The sequence below is a fragment of the Coturnix japonica genome, chromosome 3 (genome assembly GCF_001577835.2).
Source record: "Coturnix japonica isolate 7356 chromosome 3, Coturnix japonica 2.1, whole genome shotgun sequence".
In the NCBI taxonomy this organism is placed as follows: domain Eukaryota; kingdom Metazoa; phylum Chordata; class Aves; order Galliformes; family Phasianidae; genus Coturnix; species Coturnix japonica.
This window is the reverse complement of record NC_029518.1, coordinates 92,828,927-92,852,226: the sequence shown is the minus strand read 5'-3', so window position 1 is coordinate 92,852,226 and position 23,300 is coordinate 92,828,927. Positions and strand designations below refer to the sequence as shown.

The 23,300-nt window shown below is 46.8% G+C and overlaps 1 protein-coding gene across 1 annotated transcript; it reads left to right on the top strand.

Annotated features, from left to right (window-relative positions):
- The first annotated feature begins 17,121 nt into the window (after window positions 1-17,121).
- LOC107312242 lies at window positions 17,122-19,755 on the top strand. The gene is made up of 5 exons (XM_015859485.2): window positions 17,122-17,355; window positions 17,609-17,676; window positions 17,786-17,825; window positions 17,902-17,991; window positions 18,329-19,755. Exons 3-5 carry the CDS (start codon window positions 17,821-17,823, stop codon window positions 19,431-19,433), a joined length of 1,200 nt encoding a protein of 399 aa, XP_015714971.1. The 5' UTR covers window positions 17,122-17,355; window positions 17,609-17,676; window positions 17,786-17,820; the 3' UTR covers window positions 19,434-19,755.
- The last annotated feature ends 3,545 nt before the right edge of the window (window positions 19,756-23,300 follow it).

Sequence of the window (23,300 nt, the reverse complement as noted above, 5' to 3'; positions counted from 1 at the left end):
TATTCAGTGTGATTAATCCATTAAATCCAACAGGAGCATCTACCCTGAAGGCCCAGAGAGCTGATGCTCAGGAAATCAAGAACACTAGAGATGATAGCAATGGGAATGAAAATGGTACCATATATAACACGTGAGGTGCATCCGGGAAGGCAGAAATTTCTTCCATTCCCACACAGATGCTGGAGCACAGCTTAAGGTGATGATGCTGAACTTCCTTCACTGTCATCTACTCCTTGAACAGGATCATCTACAGTGAAAAAGTCTGACCTGTTGCAGCATCCAGCAGTCTGCTTTGGGCTAGCAGGGACATGGCTGTGCACCGAGCCCACCAGCACTAGTGACAGAAGAAAGAGTTCAGCACAGAGAAGATATGGGGATGATTTATATAGAAGGAGAGGAAGATTCTCTCTGTTAATTCTCAGATTCTGAGCTTGCTTATATTATCAGGCTTAGAGGCATGAACTTCAGATGTACAACCCCCTGTATTTTTCTAAGGTTATGGGTGGTAATTGAAAGTCAACTTTGATATTCACATTAAAAAACTGCTGCTAATAGGGAACCGCTCTGAAATCAGCACAGCATGATGCCTTTCATACTCAGTAATAATGAATGTAAGAATGACTTGTAGCAGTCTAGTCAGTAGAAATAAAACATAACTTGGCTGGTCATTTGCTTTTGTTGGTCTTTTGTTGAAGGAATGGGTGTGGGGGGGAGGAAAGTCCTGTGGCAATAGCCTTGAACAGAGCATCTCCGTTTTGAATCTGTTGAGATGAAATATCTTCTTTCAACAACAAAGGCTGAACTCTGATCAAAGCCCGACTGGCAGCACGCCCTGCAGTGGGACACACCAGACTCTTAATTCCTGCAAGTGCCCGAGGGGATGTGAGACTCCCATCAGTCAAGTAATACAAGGGTGGGAGAAAGCACTGTAATTTTCAGTTCAGCCCAACAAATCCGGCAGCCTCTTGGCTCACTGTAATCTGGAATGCATCCTGCAGACAATTAGCAAGATGGCTTTCCAGCCCATCAACACAGCACTGCTCTTCTTTGATATAGTTTAATTCTTCCCCCCAAGTACCTCCCCCAAGAGCTTTCTCAGGCTCTGTGAACATGCTGCTTTGTGTAGAGGACAGCATGTACAGTGGAAATTCATTCAGCATATTTCCAGAGTCCCTCATTTCCACGTGTGGGCCCCTATGCGTGTTCTGCCTGAGCCCAGTGAGCACCCAGTTATAGTGGATGCTTGGGCAAGCAGCTACCAGCCTGGGTGAAGAAAGGCTTGTTAAGTACACATGAGGAAAAACGTGCAGTCCTGTGCTCTAATTGTCTAAAATAGCATTGGGGCATGACCATGAGTTATGACATGCCAGAGTAGAGGGATGGCCAGTACTCCAGGTTAGATGGCACAGTGCAGAGTAGAGGGGCAGGATCACCCCCCTTGCCCTGCTGGCCATGCTTCTTTTGATGCAGCCCAGGGTACGGTTGGCTTTCTGGGCCATGGGGGCACATTTCTGGCCCATTTCCATCTTGCCATCCTCCAGTATCCATGGGCCCTTTTCAGTAGGGCTGTCCTCCTTCCTTTCATCCCCAGTTTGTACTGATAGTAGGGTTTGTTGCAACACAGGTGCAAGCTAAATGACCTTTAAAAGTCCCTTCCAATCAAACGATTCCATGTTTCTATGTTTCCAAGCCAAAACTGCCTTTAAATAGCCTAGGAAGATGGTGCCACCCACTCTAAGCCTGCAGCTTTATTCTGCATCTTTGAGCTAGAAATACATTGAGAATTTCCTTTTCTATTTTTGGGACTTCAGTTAGTTTAAGAAAGTAGCAAATATTTTGGAGGGGTACCTTTCCATGAATACCTTACAATGAATTCTGAAAGAGAAACATTAGAACAAAGAGGCTACCTCTCGCCCATGTGCTGATTTGCCCATTAGCAATGAAAGATTACCTTACTGAGCTCTTAATAGCACAGATTCAATCATTTAAACAGTTCTTATTCAGGAACTAGACTCAACTGCACTGTTAAATTCCACTGAAATTCATCACATATAAACATGTATATTATTTATCAAACCAAGACGTAGTTATCTGCCGATCCAAGCTGCAGCACAGGAGAGAGCGTGCACCAGTATGGGTCTGTTCTTTTGTTTTCTGTTATTCTGCATTTATCTGTATGTCCATGAATTCCCTTTCTGCGTACTGACTGCTGAATGCATAGCCACTGCAAAGAGAGATAAACCCAGATGCAACAGTTTACTGATAGCATCAGTGTTCCATCTAAAGCAAAGGCTAAATCATGGAAATCAACAGTTCGTGCAGAGATCTGTGATCACTGGGTTCCAAAAGCCGAGCAACACTGTGATTTTGCATTGGAATAGAGGAAATCACAGCTCAACTCTTCGCGTTGATTTTCTTATTTGTCACAATTATTCGCTATATATTCCCCACAAATAGCTCTTTCCTGTGGCCTCTGTAGAAGCAGTTCTTTGTATTTGATGAGCACAGCCTCAGATACGAGACACAAGTCAAACAGCGTATTTGCGATGTCTGATAGGATTACAGTCATCCTTAAGTTCATATTTCTTGTGGCAGATTCATGATTATGAGTTCAAGAAATCCATTTGTGTGCATGGTTTGTAACCATTATGTAAAAGTCAGTCTAACAGCAAACAATTCTGCAGTTAATTTGTTCTGCCAAATATTCTTACAGAGGAAGCAGAAGTGGCTGTAATTCAGTCAAGGCAAATCCAAAGTATATTTGCTGGATTTGTGCCGTATGTCTTCGAAATGAGCAGCCCCATCTGGCTATGTTTTATTGTTTTTCAATAGAAAAGTGCTAATAATAGCATGATGCAATGAGATCAGAAACTTGTTTGATCTAGGAAAAGCTGTGGATTACTTTCTAGCTGTGTGTGTTTTCATACAGTTTCTTTGCTTGTCCACTGCATTCTGACTGTATAGGCAGGCAGAAATCCCAGCCCCAGCTGATCTAAAAGAAACGTTATCTTTCATTTGAGCAGAACTAGAATTTTAACTCCATTGATTCCCTTGGATTCATATTCAAAGGAGGACACAACTCTGAAGAGTCTGTACACAAACAAAAGCAAAATTATAAGAGAGAGATGATTATCAAGATATCCCACTAACTTGGATGTCACTATCAGGGTCAGGAACAAGCATGACACAAAGTTCCAATTTCAGCTAGAGAACGCAGTCAGATAGTCCAGACTTCAAAGGACACGAGCCTGCTGCTTTCAGTGGACAAAATCTCTTTGATGGTGGGAAACCAAGCAACAAGAAGCAATAAGCACTGACTTGAAGGTCATCACACTCCTGCACAAACCAACCAGTCAGCAGCTGCAGGTGAAAAATAAGGCTGTATCACCTCCAAATCTGTCTGATCACTCCCTAGCAATTAATTTTTCTCCATTGGTAAATCTTTCCTGCACTCCAATATGTGTTTAGCATGAAGACAAGCAGCTTGGGAAGGTAGGGCCTGCTCTCCTCCTATCCATTCAGTACCCTTCTGCTATGCTTTGGAAACAGGGTAGGTACAGCTCTGGGGTAATCTTTCTCCCAAGCAGGATATTAGAAGGACAAAGGTATAAGCAATGGAACCATAGCCCAGAGGAAGAGTGGAGTTGTCAAGTGATGTTGAATTTCTGCTCCTTCAACTTCTGTAGGGACAGGACCATGGTCAAGCACAAAGGCTATGCTAAGTATGTTAGATAGTTATTTAGTAAGCAGCACAGGCAACCTACTTTCAGGTGCTAGTAAAAATTATAATGCTCAGGGACAGCATCTGTGTCTTAGCAGCTATATTTCTTTAGTTAGTGAAGCTTTATCACCTGGTGATCTCCATGCACTGGTTAGCACTGTATCCACATACACGAGTTTCAAATCCATATAGATTATCCCAGGATATATAGTTTAACTGATCGATCACCATTTCAGCAGAGGTCACAACATTACGCAAAGCTCATAGTTTGCTAAGTGAAACCAGAGCACTGTTCTCCTCCAGCAAGCATTTATTTCCCTTGCAAAATCCAGAGCTGTTCTATTTAAGTGTTCTCAGTTTGCTGAGGCAAAGAATGCATTTTTTTTCATTATTTCTTTTTTCTTTAGCATGTGGAAACCAAAAATTGCTACCATTTTTTTCCTGAGAGCTAGAGAATGTGCAACATCTCTCTGGAGGAATAAATAGCTTCTCAGTCTCTGTCTAAAAGCAGTTCAGAAGAATGTTTCTGATTTTCTAAAGCAGTCACACACGAAGATCCAAGAACCAGCACGAGAGGCTGCAGACAGGCCTCAGCTCAGGCAACAAGACAGATCTTCATATTGAAATGTTGCTTAAGACATGGGACTGAGAGAAGGAATGAGACAAAGCTTGAGAGGTGGCTGGATGAGGAGCCCTCTTTCTTTCCTTTCAGCAGAACCCATGTAACCCAGATTACATCTCAGTTTATGTCAGCAGGATCTATTCCAGGGATGTGCAATTATGGTGGTTTTCTTTTTTTTTTTTTTTTTTTTTTACTGTGTGCTAGAAAGAAAGAAATTAGATTGCCACCATCCAGCTCACTGGAATCTGATACCACATTTTAGACCTGGATTTATCCAGGTGAGCTTTAGAGATAATAATGAGCTGGCATAAGGCTTCTAGCTTGCAAACTCTTTTGTCCAGTCACAAATCAAGAGAATGGTGATAGCTCTAATAAAAGACCAAACTCCTTTTCTTCAAAGAACCATTCTCTGCTCTTCTATTATGGCTACACATCAAGTGCTCCAGATCTTAACTCTTGCTCCAGCCTTCCCACAGCAGCTCATCAAACTTGGAGCCTCTAAAAAACAGGAGACTCATATCTTACTCCAGTCGAACAGCAGTATTACATCTGATCAAACTTGACCCAATATTTTCACTAGGGCTGGCAGAAAGCCTGTTAGTTATTTCCTTTCCTAGAAGCAGAGGCTGAACAAGTGATCAAATTTTTCTTATTTACACAACTAGGAACTGCATATAAAATTTTATCCAACTATTTGTACCACTCAGTGCCAGCCTGAAAAATTTATGCCGTCTCACAATCTCTGTGTGTACCCACAGCTACAATCCAGCCTGGAATGTGAACACATGACAGGAACTTCCATGACAGGAAGTTGGTGAATTGCAAGGACTGTGGATTTAATCCCTTCTGTTATACATATTTCTTCAAAAATCCTTTTTCTACTACACAGAAAAGGCAATCTTCCAAGAGGGTATTAAGGGGTTGGCTGTTTCACTGCTATTGCCATGAAAGTGCCTCTCCCTTACTTGCACTGAACATCCTCCTCATGTCACAAAAGGAGGGATATTTGGTACAGTTTTTCCACTGAGCAGAAGCAAACTGATGGGAGGAACTGTAAACTTCAGGACCAGGGTGGATGGGGCTGTGAGCAAGTTGGTCTAGAGATGGGAGTCTCTGCCTATAGCAGAGGGTTGGAACTAGATGATCTTAAAGGTCATACAAACCAAACCATTCTATACAGTTCTTTGAAAGTAGCAACTTCAGAACAAGGCACAGCACAGCACAGCCAGATGAAGCTGCATCTTGCACAATGCCAGGGGCTATTACCAGCAGCAAGAGAAGTAGCAGCATGCCTAATGTGGACTAAGTAACAGGAGGGAACATTCCAGCTACAGCAGATAAGGAACTTCTTTCCAGCTGCAGCAGATAAGGACCTTCTTCCTGCCCAGCCCTGCCAGGGTGGTTTTAAAAGGCAGCACACCTGAACTCTGAGATCTTCCTGCCCTCATCTCACAGCTCCTCTAGAGTTCAGTATTGAGGTTAGCTGCAGGTTTTGCTTATCTACCTGGCACTCATGTATCTCTTGAGCATGGTTTGGGCTCTCTGCTTTCCATGTGTACTCTGCAGCACAGAAGTGGTGTTTGTAAAAGGCAAACTCACTGCTCCAGGAAGCATCTGTAGGACAAGGGAAGAGCATGGCGGCTGCAGGTCTCATCATGCTCTTCAGCTGCCATTAACAAAGAGAGATCCTTTATGTACAGTTTAACTTCCCAACTGCTTCACTGTTTGGCTGTGATCTGTTAAAGGTAGGAGGGTAGGGAAATAACACTCTTGCAGAAGGTCATTTGTTTCTTTCTTGTTTCAGGTGCTTCTGATCTTGTGATACGCTCCATGAGATGAAGACTGCAAAATCCTGCAATCAGGAAATTCACTAAGGGAAGTGCCACCAATACACACAGTTTGCTTCATGGTGTGGTAACCGAACCCAAATAATTAGCACACAAAAGCCCCTCCTTCTCAAATACAATCTGTCCTAACAAAAATGTCAGTCAGAATGAGAACAGAACATAGAAAATTCTGCTTATCAAGACACCTTTTGGATATTTGCATTTTGCCATTTGTTTTTTGATGCTTCTGAGTTCACTGATGCCTTTTATCAGGATCATGTATAACGATTATAAATATTGTTAGGTCAGAGGTATTAAGCTGAGAAAGAGAGAGCAGTTCTTGTATTAAGTACAAGAGAATGTAGTGGGGATTAAGCCCTTTGATCAATTTTGGATTATCCTTTTGCAAATATGCAGAAGAACGAGGCTTTTCCTTTTTTTCTAAGAAAAAAAATCAAGCCAGTGTTTTGAAGTTATTGCTTGTTTCCAGAAATTTGGACATTAAGCAAAACATTAAACAGATAACAGAAGCAAGAAGTGATAAAGCTGGAACTTGTACTGCTGCTACATCCCACTGCATTGAAATAAGCCCAGAATGTTCTGCCCTTCAAAGCCAACCTGAGCCTCTAGACCTCGCGGTCAGATTCAGCTGGAGCAAGCGACAGGGCTGGTGACCTTATTGCTCCCTTCTACTTCTTCTAAATACATGTCACTATGTAAATGAAAGAAAAAAAAATAAATAGAAAGGAACATTTGTTTTAGCAGCTTTAAAATATGCTGCATCATGAATGTTGATCTAGTTGCTAAGGCAAGCAGGCATGTTTAGATGGTGTACTGAAACTGGAATCTGCTTGGCCAACAGTGTGGGGTGGGAAGACCCTGTGTGTGCATGTTTTGCTTCACAGCCAGTTGATGGTTCCCAGTAAGTTCTGTAGATCATTTAATGTCTGCATGTGAGGTACTACTTTGAAGATTTGTGGCTGAATGGTGTGAGATGTAATTTTCCATCCTAAATATTTCCATGAACTAAGGTGCACATTTTCTTCTGCTATTTGTAAACCTACAGATTGGACTGCCTGCTGGACAAGCAGTAAAGCATCCCTTAGACTCTCTTCTTGTTCTGTTGCTATTAATATATCATCCATGTAATGATAAATAAGGATGTGAGGTCTAGCTTTTCGTACTGGTTGTAATGCATTTGCGACTGTCGATTGAGATATTGTTGCACTATTAAGCATTCCTTGTGGTAATACAGTCCAATGATGCTGCTGAGCTTTGCTGGTTGACAGAGGGCACTGAGAAGGTGAATCATGATGCATCTTCTGGATGAAGTTGAATGGTAAAAAAACAAAAAACAAACAAACAAAAACAAACAAACAAACAAACAAACAAAACCACAGTCTTTTAAATCAATGACTGCAATGAGCCAATTCAAGGTTATCAATGAAGGCAAGGGAAGACCAAGCTGCAGCACCTCCATGGGCTCAATTACTGTATTGACAGCATGCAGGGCCTGTAAGAACCTCCACTTTCTGCTCTTCTTGAGAATAACAAAGACTGGAGTATTCCAAGGGCTGGTAGTAGGCAGGATATGACCAGCAGCCAGCTGGTCTTGAGCTAGCTCATGTAAATACAGCAACCTTTCCTTTGTCAAGGGCCACTGATCTACCCAAACAGGTTGTTCTGTATTCCAAGGTCGGTGTGTAGCTTGCTGATGATCAATAGGCCTTACTGAAAATTTGTCTGCAAAATCATGTCTGATTGACTTAAAAGATCAGGACTCCACAAAGTACGGGGAAACAGCAAGATGTAAGGAGCAGCGTGAGCAATGCAATCATCAGGCCCATCAAAAGATAAAATTCAGGCACTTTGAGCTGCTGCAAGCCCTCCACTCCTACAATAGCAGAATTAGGGTCTTTTAGCAACCATTCAGAGGGCCATCCAATTGACCTAATGATGGTAACATCAGCTCTGGTATCCACTAGGACCAGTTCGGTCCCTGATGCCAGGTTCAGGGAGTTTAGATGGGCATTCTCTTGCCCAGTGTAGCCCCCTCCCCACACAAGGGTCAGGGTCAAACTGGAATCTCTCTTAGGCTTTGTACAGTCCCTTTGACCGGCTCTCTGCAATTTTAATACTTCATTTTTTGGGCTGTCCCTGCATCAAGTTGAGCTGCCAGTGTGTCTGCTAGCAAGGCTATTCTGTCACTTTCCATGCCTACATCTTGACAGGCTCTACTCTCGTCTGTGATGTTTGGATCTGCATTCTTAAAGGATTATAAAACCTTCTGACAATCCGCATTTGCATTTTCTAATGCTAATTGCTGAAGCAAAACATCCTGGACAGCTTTGATTTTCCATTTGTATCTCTAGCATATTTTGTAAGCAGTCAAGAAATGTAATGTAGGGCTCAGCAGCCCCCTGCTTAATTGATGTAAATGAGTCATTAGACAATCAGTACCAGGTATGAGACAGATAGTGTGTAGCACCAAAGTCCAAACTTGTTCAAGGCATTGCCTATCCATCTGTGCCTGGGCCTGAGGTGTTGCCCAGACCCCCTCCCCCATGAGTTCCTCCATGCCAATATGATTTAAGTTAGTCAAATTATTCATAGCCTGGATGGTAGCCTGATCTCGGTATTCAGTCATAAGCACGATGTATTGCATGGGAGACAGGATCATGAGGGGTCATAACTGTCACTGATTGCAACCAAAACACTGGATGTAAAGGGAGACTGAGTTCTGTAATCTCTCACTGACTTCCTTAGCTCCTTCACTGCCTCATAAGGCTGGGATTTCCACCAGGGGTGGGGGGGTTGATTTGCACGCTACAATGCAGGGAAGACTTGCAATGTATCAGCATTACATGGTGGTATTGCCTCTTTTCTGCATTGCTCTAAAGCACTATAGTATGCTGTAGATGTTTTTTTCCTTCCTGCTCCCTTCAAATTATCATCAGGAAGGAAAAGGTTCGCTTCGTCCTCCCAGTCTACTGGACCAGGATCAAAAAGATCCTCTGGTTCCGGTCCGTCCGTGTCTTTAACCAAATTATGTGCGGGCAGCAGAGACGCAGAGGCAAGAGATGGGAAGTGGGAAGCAAAAGTAGCATCAGAAAGTGTACGAGCATTATTTTGAAAATATATCAGTATAAAATGATTCATAGGATAACAGACAGGAAGGGATATCTGCAGGTCACCCCATCCAACTGTTTCCACAAAGCAAGGCAGACCCAGAGCACAACACTCGGTGCAGTGTCCAGCTGAGGTTTGAGTATCTCCAGCCTCTCTGGGCAACCAATGATATATCTTATAGCTAATTTGAATTCCTCATTTACCCCCTTTTGTCTATTTCTCCCCATCATTTCACTAGGCACCTCTGGTAAGAGTCCAGCTATATATTCTCAAGCAGTTGAAGAAATGAGCATGATCTCTTGTTATCTTCCTCAAGTCAGAACAAACCCATTCTTTCAGCCTCTTTGAACCATTCAATACATGTTTCATCACCATGGTCCCACTCCTCAGCCACCTTGGTAGCCTTTGCTGAACTTATTCGTTCAAGTCAATGGAAAGGACCCAGATGGTACCCAGTGGTACCCAGATGCAGTTTAGTGAATGCTTTATAGAGAATAGGTTCATGGGGAGGTGATCTATTCCAACCTTCTGCTCAAAGTGGGGTAGTAACCACCTCTATGGACCTGCTGGTGAACTCTTGCTAATACAGCTGACTGCTTTCGCTGTAAGGGAGCACAGCTGATTCATGCTTATTTCACTCATCCTTAGACATCTACAATGTAGATCTCTTTGTCTGAGCTAGGCACCAAAGGCTGCCTTTGAACATAGTGGCAGAAATAGGTGCCTGACCTATTTCAGACATCTACTTTAGGAGGAGATGAATCACACTCCAGCAAAACCTGTTTCCCTCCACTGACTATAAAGGGAGAACAGAGTGGCTAGTTTTGATAAAAAGAACCCATACTAGAGGTATTTACATTCAGCCACATTAATCCTGCCTTATAAATTTTACCACATCCCCAGATTTTGTTGGAAGACATTACACATTTGCATGCGAGAGACTGTGTATGTGTGTTCGTACAGAAACATAAGTTTTCTTCAGATGTAAATAGAATAGAGCTTATAACGCTATAGCTATGCAAAAATGCACTGAGCTAGAACTTGAGAGAGCTGTTTCACATTTTGACTGCAGATATTCTACCAAATATCAACCCTACTAATTTCTGAAGGTTAGTAGTTTTTAAATACATGCCTGAAATGTTATTTTTAACACTCTAGCTAGCATGAAATCTTTTTTCTGGTAATATTAAATTGATTTTTCTAAGGGGAAATATAAAACCTTGCTTTGAGGTGGTCAAGGGTACCGACATCTGCATGCTACCCACATTAAGATCATCCTTAATTCTCCTTCTCAATGGTGGCTGCAAATAGGAGCATGTCGTCAGCAAATGTGACTGATTTCAGCTGCTGGTAGAAAGGTCGGATAGAGTTCAACTCCTTTATTACAGAGCAACAATTCAGGAGGTCTTTAGCCATTTGTCTTGAAGACCAGCAGGATCATCTTCCTGCAATGAACATAATGGTTAAAAATTACATTGAACCTCCCCTTTTGGAATAATAGCTCTGCTCTTGACCTCTTGGCAGCCCTGTGTATTATGCCCTGTTATCCAATTTGAATCACAGAGGAGTGTTGCATTTTCTAGACGCATGTTAAATAACCCACCACTTTCTTCTGACTGAAGACAGACACACTGTCTATACAGGAAAATCCAGGCAGATAAGGGGAAAAAAAACATCACTTCCCATTCCCAGAAACCAGCCCAGACAAGCAGTGCATGTATTTTTTTGATAAACAGGTTTTGAAGTGTTGAAAACCATTGATCTTAATCATAAAAGCTGACCCTATAGTCATTTCATGAAATTTGCAGCAGCTTCCTCAGAAGTTCACTGCAAGTCCACCTAGTCGTGCCAGTGGCACAGCTGAGTGGCAGTCTGCATGCAGAAAAGACAAGGATAATTGCCTCTGAGTAACTCACTGTGTAAAGATAACAGAGAAATGGGTTGTTTATGCTGGTCAGAGCAATGGGAAAAAACATTCTGGGTGACAAAAAAATGGGGCTCTTCCAAACCCATTTTTATCTCTGAACTTTGAGTGCCTCCAAGGATGGGTCATCCAGTGTCTCTCTGTGCAACCTGTGCCAGTGCTTTACCACCCTTATGTCGTCATTGATGGTAGCAACACAGCCCAGCCTTTGCTGTTTTAAATGAGTGTCTCACATTTGGAGCAAAACCAGTGAAGTACAACAGAGATTCAGCACAAGAAGACCATTTTCTATCTGGGATTTGAGCGATGTAATAATAAATGTGATCTGAAGATTCAGATTTTTAGCCTGGTCTTATGGGAGCTTCTGCACACCACACACCAGCCTCTGCCCTCTTCCGAGCTGAACCCACTCATGCCATCCTGCCCTGAGTCTTCCTGTGGCTGCCCACTCCCCATCGACTGCCCTTCCACACTTGGGTAGGGCAGCCATGAAACCAAAATCCATGGTCAGGGTCACTACACCTGTAGGTAACACTGTCTTCAGAAACACAAGTGTCCCTGCACGATGCTCACTTCTCATTTTGTTGCCTCCTTATATCCCTTTGCATGAAAGCTATAGGAAATATCTTGTTTGCACAGTGGGCAGAGGGAAGATGGAAATTTAGCACTAATGCAAAGATCAAGTAAGTGCTTTATCACAACAAAACCCCTGCCACTTCCTTGATACCCTCACAGGCTCTCTGGCAGGAAGAAAATAGAAGAGACATCAAATATTTTATCGTGGAAGATCAGGTCTCAAAAAAGTGTTGTAAATATTCCGTTTGTTCCCTGGATCTCCCATTGTCCCAGCCATTTGCAAGCAGGGTATGTACTATAGAAATATATAATATGTGACTGCAAATGTAGTGTTACTTCAGGGCTATTTCACCACAAAAGTCATCAGTGATTCCATCAGTTGACACACTGCTATCAGAGATGGCCATGCAGGCACCTGGAAACGCAGCTGTACGTGACTCACCCAATGTGAAGACACCCCTGAGGGACTGCAGCCCTCCAGGGAGACCCCCACCAGTGTTTCATGAAAACAAGTTAGAAGCACTGAACATTAGAGAGAAATCTGAACAAGCAAATCATGCCAGAGAAAACAAGTTAGGAAAAAATAACAGCAAGAAACAGTTCTACACATGGCTCAAGTTTTATGACAGCAGAGAAATTGGAGTAGGCTTTCTATAACATGTAGCAAGTCAGGGAAGCTGAGACTAGGAAGGGGTGTAAGAGGCATTTGGCTTTAATGTGGGGCCTGGATAAAGGTGGAGGAAAGGTTTTTGTCTTTTTTGTTTTTACCAGCCAGTATCCTAATAGGACATCAGAAAAGTGTACCGTGTGGAAATCGAGTTAGTATAAATTCCCTCAGATGTGCCTGTTTTCCCTGCAACACACCTTTCTGCAGGAGTTTATCTGCTCGAGGCTTTTATCAAGGAGCTTCTCTAGCAAAATGGCTGTCTCTCCTCAAAGAAGTCATCACAGAGCACTGCCAGGCACATCTCGCTACACAAACATGCATTTCATGCCTGCCAACTTGTCTGGGAGGCTGAGGGGAGTGGAGGGCTTTGCTTAGGTTTGTCTGGAATCTGTGGGAAGACCTAGTGCTGTTTGCTTTTGCTTTCCAGGTGCTTGNCGATGGATACAAAGTTCCACGGAAGGACCAACCAAGGAACGACACACCAAGTCGCACGATCACAACCGACCAATTAAAGGACAATACGCTCGGGATGGACAATACAAAAGAAGTTGCAAGGGACGGGACGGCGCGGCAGTTGGAGGAACAATAATCCCCCTGTCGCCCAGCGCTGAATTGCCTTTTAGTTTTACCCGCTACAATTAATAAAAGTTTATAATTGGAACATTATTGGCTCATTGCTTATAAATTGATGACAACAGCCACACTGGGTTATCTGGATTCGTTACATTTATCCATTGTTGCTGGCAGATGTTTCTCTCTCTCTTTAATCCCCACACAGCCCATCTTCCCAACTGTGGGTTTCGGTTAGGAGGTATGCACTACCCTTACTTGTAGATATTTATCCTGCCCAGCCCCAGGTGCCCAATTTGAGGCAATAGTTGCACATCCCTAATAGGCACAGTAATATGAGCCTGGGTGGTTACAGTATCCCCTCCCTAGGTTTGAGCTTAGGCAAAAATAGTAACCCTTTTGGTTTAGACTGGGCTGTATAGGTACCAGGTCACACAGGGATGTAAGGAAGCTTGGTGTGGGTGGCGTTGTGCTGCTATACAAAATGTGATCACTGTGAGAATCCCCAAGTACCAATGGATACCCCTAAGGCCCATCTTTCCCCACAATTCACTCCTCTGCCTCACTCGTCAACTGGGTTGCAACCAGCTACGAGGGGTTTTTTTAGTTCTTCTCAGCAGCAGTAGTGTTCTTCAGGGGAAGCCTTTACCTGGAATACCCATTGGGCTTGTCGCAGTGTGAGTTTCAGGTCGTCACTCCCGGGAGCTACCTCCCACTTCTCGTCACCGATGGGTCCTTTAACACGGCTGGCATGAGTCCATCCTCTCTCTGCGGTTCGAATAGCTGTTTCTGCAGTAAATAAAACAACATAGGGACCTTCCCCTTGTGGTGTTAGTGTAGCTTCTTTCCAAGTTTTTATTAGGACCCCATCCCCTGGCTGTATCCTATGGATTGCTATCTCCAATGGGGACTGCTGTGCAATCAGATCCTTCTTGTAGTTCCTTGCACCCACTCATTAATTGTATAAGATTTTAATTGATCATCTTGTAAATGGGGGTGACCAAGAGGTATTTCAAGATTATAGGGCATACCATACAGCATTTCAAAAGGTGAAATTCCCAGATCAGTTCTGGGCTTCACACATATATTTAACAGAGCTAACAGCAAGCATTTTATCCAAGATGTCTTAGTTCCTATCATTAATTTTCTAAGTTGTTTTTTAATTTCCCCATTCATTCGTTCTACTTTACCAGAGCTCTGAGGGTGCCAAGGAGTATGATATTCCCATTTAATCCTTAGAATTTTCATTGTGTCACGTGTAACCTTTGACACAAAATGAGCTCCCCTGTCAGAATCTATTGCTTCTCTAATTCCATATCGAGGAATTATATTTTCTAATAGTACCTTCACTACTGTTTGTGCTGTAGCCCTTGCCGTAGGGAATGCCTCAACATAGTTTGTAAGATGGTCTACAATCACTAATAAATATTTATATCTCCCAGTTTTAGGGAGTTCAGTAAAGTCCAACTGGATCCTTGCGAAGGGTCGATAAGCCAATTCTCGCCCTCCTGGGATTCTTTTTCTCATATTCTTTGCATTCACCCTCCAGCAAGTCATATATCCATTAACAATCCCCTTTGCTATGTTATATACCCCTGTACACATATAATTATTGGCAAACTGATCCACTAAGGCCTGAGTACCCCAATGTAACATGGAACCTCCGTAACACCCTCATAGCTACTGATTTTGGTAAAACCACCCATCCATCAGGTAATGTCCATTTTCCCATTTCATTTTCCCAAATTCCCATTTGTATCATCTTTTCTTTTTCCATAGTCATAAAACAAAACAGGGGAAGAGGATCTGACCCACCCTCTGCAAACATAGCCGGGCAGTCCTCCCTTTCGGTCACCTCATATACACACATAAGAGCAGCCTTTTTGGCCTCTTGGTCAGCTAGGTTATTACCTCTAATTTGAGGATCCAGTCCTCGTTGGTGACCCCTTACATGTACTACTGCAATCTCCCTTGGTTCTCTGATAGCTTTTAAAACCTGAAGGATCAATTCTTGATGAATTAACCCCTTTCCCTGTGAATTTATAAGTCCTTTCTCCTTCTATATTTTCCCAAAAGTGTGTACTATCCCATCTTCTACTCTTAGAGGACATAACCGAATCTCTAATCTTCTATCTACTACTTCTAAGCTTATTCCTAATTCTACTATGAAGTCCCTACCTAATAGATTGTATTTGGCCTCAGGTCTGATTCAATCAACACCCTTTTTATAACAGGGACCCCAAATGGTTCCCCCTTTTGCCCTGATCACCTGTACTTTTTCTGCAGAGGCTTTACATCCTAAGGGCAGTGTTTGGATTGTCGATCTTTCAGCCCCTGTATCTACAAGGAATTCTATTTCCTTGCGTTGGGGGACCCACTTTTAATTTTATCAAGGGCCCATTCTCTCCTCGGGTCCCCAGCAAACAGAGCCCCTGACACACCCCTTCTCTCTCGCAGACCGGGGCGCGGAGCGAATTTTTTTTTTTTGGGTTTTAAACCTCCGCCCGGCTCCGCGGCCGACGGACGTGCGGAGGCGCGGGCACTACGGACACTAGGTACCTGGCCCTGGGCTGAGGGAAACGACCCCAAGGCCCCGCGGGGGTTCCTCCACCCGCCCGCCCTGGCGCGCCGAGGGGAAACCCGGCACCCGCCAGCCGGCCCCGGCGCCCCTCGGGGGGCGCGCCCGTCGTCCGCCGCCGCCACCTCGCCCTCCTCCCGGGGCCCGGGGTTTCCCTCTGTAACCCGGCGCCTGGTGGCCGCTGCGCTCGGGAGAATAAAAGCAGCTCGGACCGCCCCGCCCGCACGGGACCCAAGCCGCCCGGCGACCCATCAGGACGGCCCGGACCCGGAGGCGGACCGGACCGGCGGCGGACCGGCGCAGCGGGGAGAGCTCGGGGGGAGGGAGAAGGGAAGGTCGGGGAGCGGAGGCGTAGCGAGAGGTCGGGTCTGTGCTCCCGGCCCCCTGGCAGACGGGGCCGTGGGTTCAGGTGGGGTTATGTAGGGCGGTGGTGACACTGGGACTTCTAAATCCCTTCTCCTCCCGCCCTCCTTTTTCTGATATAAATGCCTCCTCGGCTCTGAGGCTATCCAGAGGTGGGCAGACTCACTTTCCTCTGAACTAAAAGACTCCTAGCATTTACACAGAGGATAAGGGCCTGACATACCCAGTCCTTAGAGGAGCCAAAAAGGGGCCAACATACACTCTCCCCTTTTATGGCCTTATTGCCCCATACTTCTACACAATAATGAATCATTTTAACTTTACTTTTTCCCCGCCTAGAAGGGGAATCATTCCAATTCTTAATCATGAGTCCCCAGAAGCCAACTTGACCCCGGTCCCGCACAGCCCCCACCCCCAGCAACATCCCCCCAAACATTGACAAACTGTGACACCCCACACAATGAACAAACATTTACAAACTTTTTACAATCATTATGGCTTTTTTCAAGCCAGGCCGTTCTATGATTCAGTGATCTCCCACCGCAACTTTGCTCACCTCACCCTGAGGTTCTAGGTCCTCAAACCTATTCTAAGAGTGTTAGGTGGACTGGTCTCTTCAGTGGGGAGGAGGTCTGCACCCTCCCTGCTCACACACCCTGTACCAAGAGCCACATTGCTCCCCAGGAGCTGTGCTCTTCCCACCTGGGGGAGCTGGGGCTCCCTTGTTCTCCCGGTGGAGAACTTCTGGTGGTGCTTTGCCAGTTTTACTTCTCCCTGAGGGGTCTGCCTGGTGAGCCTCTGCTCCGAGCTGATCTGATCGAGCTCCTCCCTGAAAATGCTGGGGAAGGGCAGGCGGCAGCAGCAGCAGCAGCACGGCCACCATCGCCTTGCTGGACTCGCCAGGGCCGACAAGTGCTTCATGGGCTCTCCAAAGTGGGAGCACGGCACAGGGGCCGGGATTCAGTCCTTCCTGGTGAGAGGCACAGGCTTTGCGTGGCCCTGCACAGGGGCCGGCTCTCGGTGCCGGGCCGGGCTGGCCATGGCCCGCTGTGCTGAGCCGGCCGGGCTGTGCCACACCCCGCTCGCTGTTCTTGCATCACAAACGTTGCCATAGAGCAAAGCTGCTGACGGGGTAACTCACATCACAAAGGGGACAGCCCAGAATTTCGGGGCACAGTCGGGCTGGGAGCCACTTTGCTTGTGAGCGGACTGAAGAGAGGAGCTTGACTGCTTAGCTCTTTCAGCACATCGCAGGCAGCGCTGATTTCTGGGGAAAGAGCTTCTTCCTCAGCATGGAGGACGATACCTTCTACCGTATCCTCTGGATCACGACAGTCTCATTACTGACTGTACTTATTCCAGCCTTCAGGAAGTGGATGGTAGGAGTCAGGGCTGGTGCTGAGCCAGGCACTGCAACACAGGAGGGGGTTGGAGGGGGGCCAGGGCCATCCCCAGGGCTGGGCTGGGAGACTGCCTGGGAGGAGAGGCCGTGTCCCAGCAGGGCCTGGCCAGGCTCGGCAAGGAGTCCCAGGGCAGTCACGGGCCGAGCCTGGCTGTGCCCTGGGTTGGTGGGAGCCGCTGAGGCTGCTAGGGATGCTCCCCTCTCACTCGCTGCTTTCTGTGCCCATACAGAAGGAAAGGTCCAAAACGTCCCAAACAGAGGAAGTGCCAACACGGAGCTAACCAGGCAAATTCTAGAGGTGAGCAGCCCTGGCAAGGGAGGTGCCCTGCAAAGACAACCCTGGCCCCACTTGCCCACCACCCCATCACGTTTCTCCCTATCACTCACTCTGCTTTCTTTGCCAACAGTTTGGGACTTGTGCACGTCTTCACAGCACGCGAGGATGCAGTAAGTAACACTGTTCCTCTCCTGTCACCTCCCACCAGCTGAAATCCCACTAACACTGCTCTCTGCTCTGCTGCAGCTCCTCAGTGCCCAGTCAGACGGATGACACCTATGAAGCCATCCAATGTTTTTACAGAACTGTTCAAGACTCCAACAGATGCTTGGACAGGTGAGACTACTGATAGGGGATGGGGACAGGGGCAGGGCTTGCTGAAATGGAAATCTGCAATGACTCAGGGATGGCAGAGGGATATCCAGAGACTTGAAATCTGAGAGGCAGTGCCCTTGTAGAAGGGTTTACCACTGAGGCACGGACACGAGTGTCGTCCTTGCTTTGTTCTCTGTAAGCAGGAATGGAACCTTGGGCACACACTTGTCGGGACCCCAACAAGTGAAAATAACAAAGCCTGCCAACAGCTTTGAGGCGACAGAAGTGCCCTGGGGCCCTCAGGAGTGTTTGGCTCAGAACTGCCTTCATCTTCCTTCTCTTTCTCCATCTCACACAGGCTCATGTTGCAAATGCCTGAGGGCAGCAATGAGGGCAGCAATGAGGGCAGCAATGAGGGCAGCAAAGAGGGCAGCAAAGAGGGCAGCAATGAGGGCAGCAATGAGGGCAGCAAAGAGTGGAGCAGCAACGAGGTTGGCAACGAAGGCAGCAACGAGGGCAGCAACGAAGGCAGCAACGAGGGCAGCAACGAGGGCGGCAACAAGGGCGGCAACGAGGGCAGCAACGAGGGCGGCAACGAGGGCACCATCACCTGTTGTGGGGATATGAAGACACCTTGCCCACAACCAAAGTCCCAGGAGCGGGACCTGCCCTTGGTGGATGAGGCTATGAGAAGTCTCCTGGAGCATCCTGACATGAAAATGCAGGCACCAGAGCACCTGCAGAAGAGCCTCTCAGAGCCTAATCTGGGGCACAAAGACTCCCAGCTTCCACATCCACTGAGGCAAACAAGGAGGTCCGCTCGCTTGCCCTTCCAGCGCAGGCACATGCAGGCTCAGGCATGGAGGTCATCAGCAGAGGCCTTTGGCCAACGGCAAAAATCTGCCTCCCTGATGGACACACGCAAACAAGAAACAATGCGTACAGTCCATGCTGACTGCTACAGACTCTGTGAACACCCTGACAACCAGGAGAACAGGTTGATGTATCTATGGCTGGAGCAGTATGAATACGTTGAGAGGAAGATGCAGGACTTTTTCACACCACACTGCGTCCTGCCTAGCAATGAAGGATCCAAGGGTGTGTCTCCATCTGACCCTGCTGCTCAAGAGCCAGAGGGAAGTAGATCTGCAGTTGCATCAAGCAGGACACATAGGTCACAGACTCCATCTCAGCTGTGCAGAGGCTGCTGTGTGCCACCCTTTCTGTGCTGCAGCGTTCAGCATGTCTGGGCCAAGCTCAAAGCAGCCAGCAAGGCCCTCTGTTCCAAGATCAGAAAGGGAAGCGAGAAGCTCTCAAGGAAGGGAAGAAAGCTCTTCAGGAAAAACAGAGCCGACAAGGCTGGACGCAAGTCATCATGGGAGCAGACAATCACTGACACCTCTGGCCAAAAGGAGAAGCTCAGGTCCACCTCTGGAGGCAATGAAGGACTTGGTGGCATCTGAAGACAAGACTTTCAGTGGTGTCAGTGAGATCACAGGGTGCCAGTAAGGGATCAAGCCAGGATGGCAGCAGCCACAGGCACCTGGATGTACTGGAGCCTGTTGCCTGTAGAGTGACAGCCCACATGCTGCTACCTAGCAGTGGGTTGCTCTTGGAGCCCCAAGCTCCTTCTCCAGCTCAGTCTGTTCATCCATCAGGTGTTCAGGCAGGCACACCTGCAGCAAGCAGAGAATTGCCACCAGATGCGACCAGAGGGCAAGAGCAGAATGGCAGGGGACACACCCAGGACAGGCCAGATCCTCCAAGAAGAACTTCCCCACAGAAAAAGCACTCCTCCACCGAGCAGAGAACCTCAGGTCTGCCAGAGCTTCCACATCCCACTGAGATCAATATTCCAGTCTCCCTCGTGCAGGAGCTTTTCACAGCTTTTAGAGATTTGAACATAGCCGGGCAAACTGCTAAGGAGCTGCAAAAGCAGGTGCTGGCTTCCTTTTCAAAATAGCCCACAAACAACGTCAAGTAACAGAGAACAGATGTGGCAGCAGAGGAACCTGGGGTCAGGACACAGACTGGAAGAGAAGGGCGAAGGGTGCAGCCAGAACAGATCTGACCCTGGGACACTCTGCCCTGCATGCAGCAAAGCCCCCCACTGCAGCCAGCCAGGAGCTGTAAGCTCCCAGAGATTGGCTGCACCCGCAACTGCAGCCCCAGGTGCACAAAGAGACGCAGAGAGAAGAATCCTTCCATGACGACGGGGACAAGAGGCAGAAGGCCTGAAAAATGCTCCTGCAGATCATCAGCCTGAGGGCCTCCTGTGCCTAAGGACATCAACCCCTATCATTGCAGGAGGAAGCCCACCAGGACACACAGTCAGAGAGCAGCAGATACCTGAATTGTTTTTATGATTTTTCCTTATTGATATTCCCCATCATGACAACACGTAGTGCTATTGCTTCAGTCAATAGCACTACATATACATACATATACATACAGAATAATGCAAAGTCCACTGGGATATGTAGTTTGTAGGACTTTGCATTATTCTGTTTCCATCTTTCATTCTGAAGCAAAGATAAAACTGTTCACATATCACAAGACGTTCTCTCTTTTCCTTTCTTCTTGCCCTGGCTAGACTTCTCACCTTAGAAGTGGCATTAGCCTCACTCTAATGCCACTTCTAAGGTGAGAAGTCTAGCCAGGATTTTTGGATTCTCTGTCATTTTATTTGACTTAATTATTTTAATTTTTTATTATTATTATTTCTTTAACTTTAATTATTTCAAAATAAAATAAAATAATTTCTCCCCACATTGTTGCTGCTGTACCCTTGTGGTTCCATGGCTCTCCTCGCCCCATTAGGAATCGGGCCGAACCAGGAATCGGCCGAACTCCTCTTTCCCTGCTCAGTACTCAGCCATCCTTGCAACAGCTCTGTTGCCAGAGTGAACACAGTGGCTGTCCTGGTCTCTCAGGGCAGGGACCTGGGCCTGGCATTCCAGGCCAGGAATGCAAAGGGCAGAAAGCAATGAGGTTGGGTGTCCACAGTGGGAACAGAGGCCCCAGCACCTCTTCTGTAGGACAGACAGCGACCCTGGGAAAGATGCCTCCATCATAACTTCCTGACACAGCTGGTGAAGGAGCCGATGAGGGGAAGCAAAATCCTGGGCCTGCTGTTTGTTAACAGCGAAGATCTGGTGTGGGATGTAAATGTTTGAGGCCGTCTTGGACAACGTGATCATGAAATGATAGATTTCTCGATCCTTGTTGAATCGCGGAGGGGAGTCAGGAGAAGTGACACCTTGGACTTCCAGAGGGCAGACTTCAACGTCCTTCGGACCGTCGCTGAGAGGTTCCCCTTGGGGGTAACTTTGGAGAGTGTGGGAGCCCAGGAAGGCTGGGAATACTTTAAGGAAATTGTCCTAAAGGTGCAGGAGCTGACTGTCCCAAAGAAAGACGAGCCAACGGGCAAGGAGGCCGGGTTGGCTGACCAGAGATCTTTGGCCTGATCTCAAGAACAAATAGAGAGTTTATGGTCTCTGGAAGAGTGGGCAAGCTACTTATGAGGATTACAGGTATGTAGTGAGGCTGTGCAGGGAGAAAATTAGGAAAGCCAAGGCGCAGCTAGAACTGAGCTTGGCTGCTAAGGTTAAGGAGAATAGTAAATATTTTTATAAACACATCAACGGCAAGAGGAAGGCTAGGGAAAATCTCCATCCCTTGTTGGATTCTGAGGGCAACTTGGTCACTGAGGATCGGGACAAGGCTGAGGTACTTAGTACCTTCTTTGAGGCAGTCTTCAATAGTAATGCTTGTAACTCCCTGGGAACACAGCCCCCTGTGCTGGTAGATGGGAAGGGGGAACAAAATGAACCCTGCGTGATCTGCGATGAGATGGTTCTGGACCTGCTTCAAAAGCTGGATGTTTATAAGTCCATGGGGCTGTATGGTTTGCACCCTAGAGTGCTGAGGGAGTTGGCAGATGTGGTTGCCAAACCACTCTCCATTATTTTTTGGCAGTCTTGGCTGACTGGGGATGTCCCAGTGGATTGGAGGCTGGCAAATGTGACGCCTGTCTTCAAAAAGGGCTGGAAAGATGATCCTGGCAGCTACAGGCCCATCAGTCTCACCTCAGTGCCTGGGAAGGTCATGGAAAGGATAATCTCAGGTATCATCATGGAACAACTAAACGTCAGCCAAGGGATCAGGCCTAGTCAGCATGGGTTTATGAACGGTAGATCCTGCCTGACTAACCTGATTTCATTCTATGATAAGGTGACCCGCTTGGTAGATGAAGGTAAGGCTGTCAATGTGGTCTACCTGGACTTCAGTAAGGCCTTTGACACTGTCCCCCATAACATTCTGGTAGAGAAGCTGGCTGCCCATGGTTTGGATGGGCGCATGCTCCACTGGGTGAAGAGCTGGCTGGATGGCCGGGCCCAGAGAGTTGTGGTCAATGGAGTGGAATCCAGTTGGTGGCTGGTCATGAGCGACGTCCCCCAGGGCTCGGTGCTTGGGCCACTTCTGTTTAACATCTTCATTGATGATCTGGATGAGGGGATTGAGTGCACCCTCAGCAAATTTGCAGACGACACTAAGTTGGGAGGGAGTGTTGATCTGCATGAGGGGAGAAGGGCACTACAGAGGGACCTGGATAGACTCGATTGATGGGCCAAGGTTAACGGCATGAGTTTCAATAGGGCCAAGTGTCAGGTTCTGCATTTTGGTCACAACAACCCCAGGCAACCCTACAGGCTTGGGGAGGTGTGGCTGGAAAGCTCCCAGATGGAAAGGGACCTTGGTGTGCTGATGGACAGTCAGCTGAATATGAGCCAGCAGTGTGCCCAGGTGGCCAAGATGGCCAATGATATCCTAGCTTGTATCAAGAATGGTGTGGTGAGCAGGACTAGGGAAGTCATCCTGCCCCTGTACTTGGCATTGGTGAGGCCTCACCTCAAGTACTGTGTTCAGTTTTGGGCACATCAGCACAGGAAAGACATGGAGGTACTGGAGCAGGTCCAGAGAAGGGCAACAAGGCTTGTGAAGGGCTTGGAGAATCAGCCGCATGAGGAGAGGCTGAGGAAGCTGGGGCTGTTTAGTCTGGGGAAGAGGAGGCTGAGGGGAGACCTTATCGCCCTCTTCCAGTACCTGAAAGGTTCTTACAGTGAGAGTGAAGCAGGTCTCTTCTCACTGGTGACAGGTGACAGGACGAGGGGAAATGGCCTCAAGTTGCGCCAGGGCAAGTTTAGGTTGGATATTAGGAAGCACTTCTTTACAGAAAGGGTAGTTAGGTACTGGAATAGGCTCCCCAGGGAGGTGGTTGAATCACCATCCCTGGTTGTGTTTAAGAGCTGTCTGGGTGTGGTACTCAG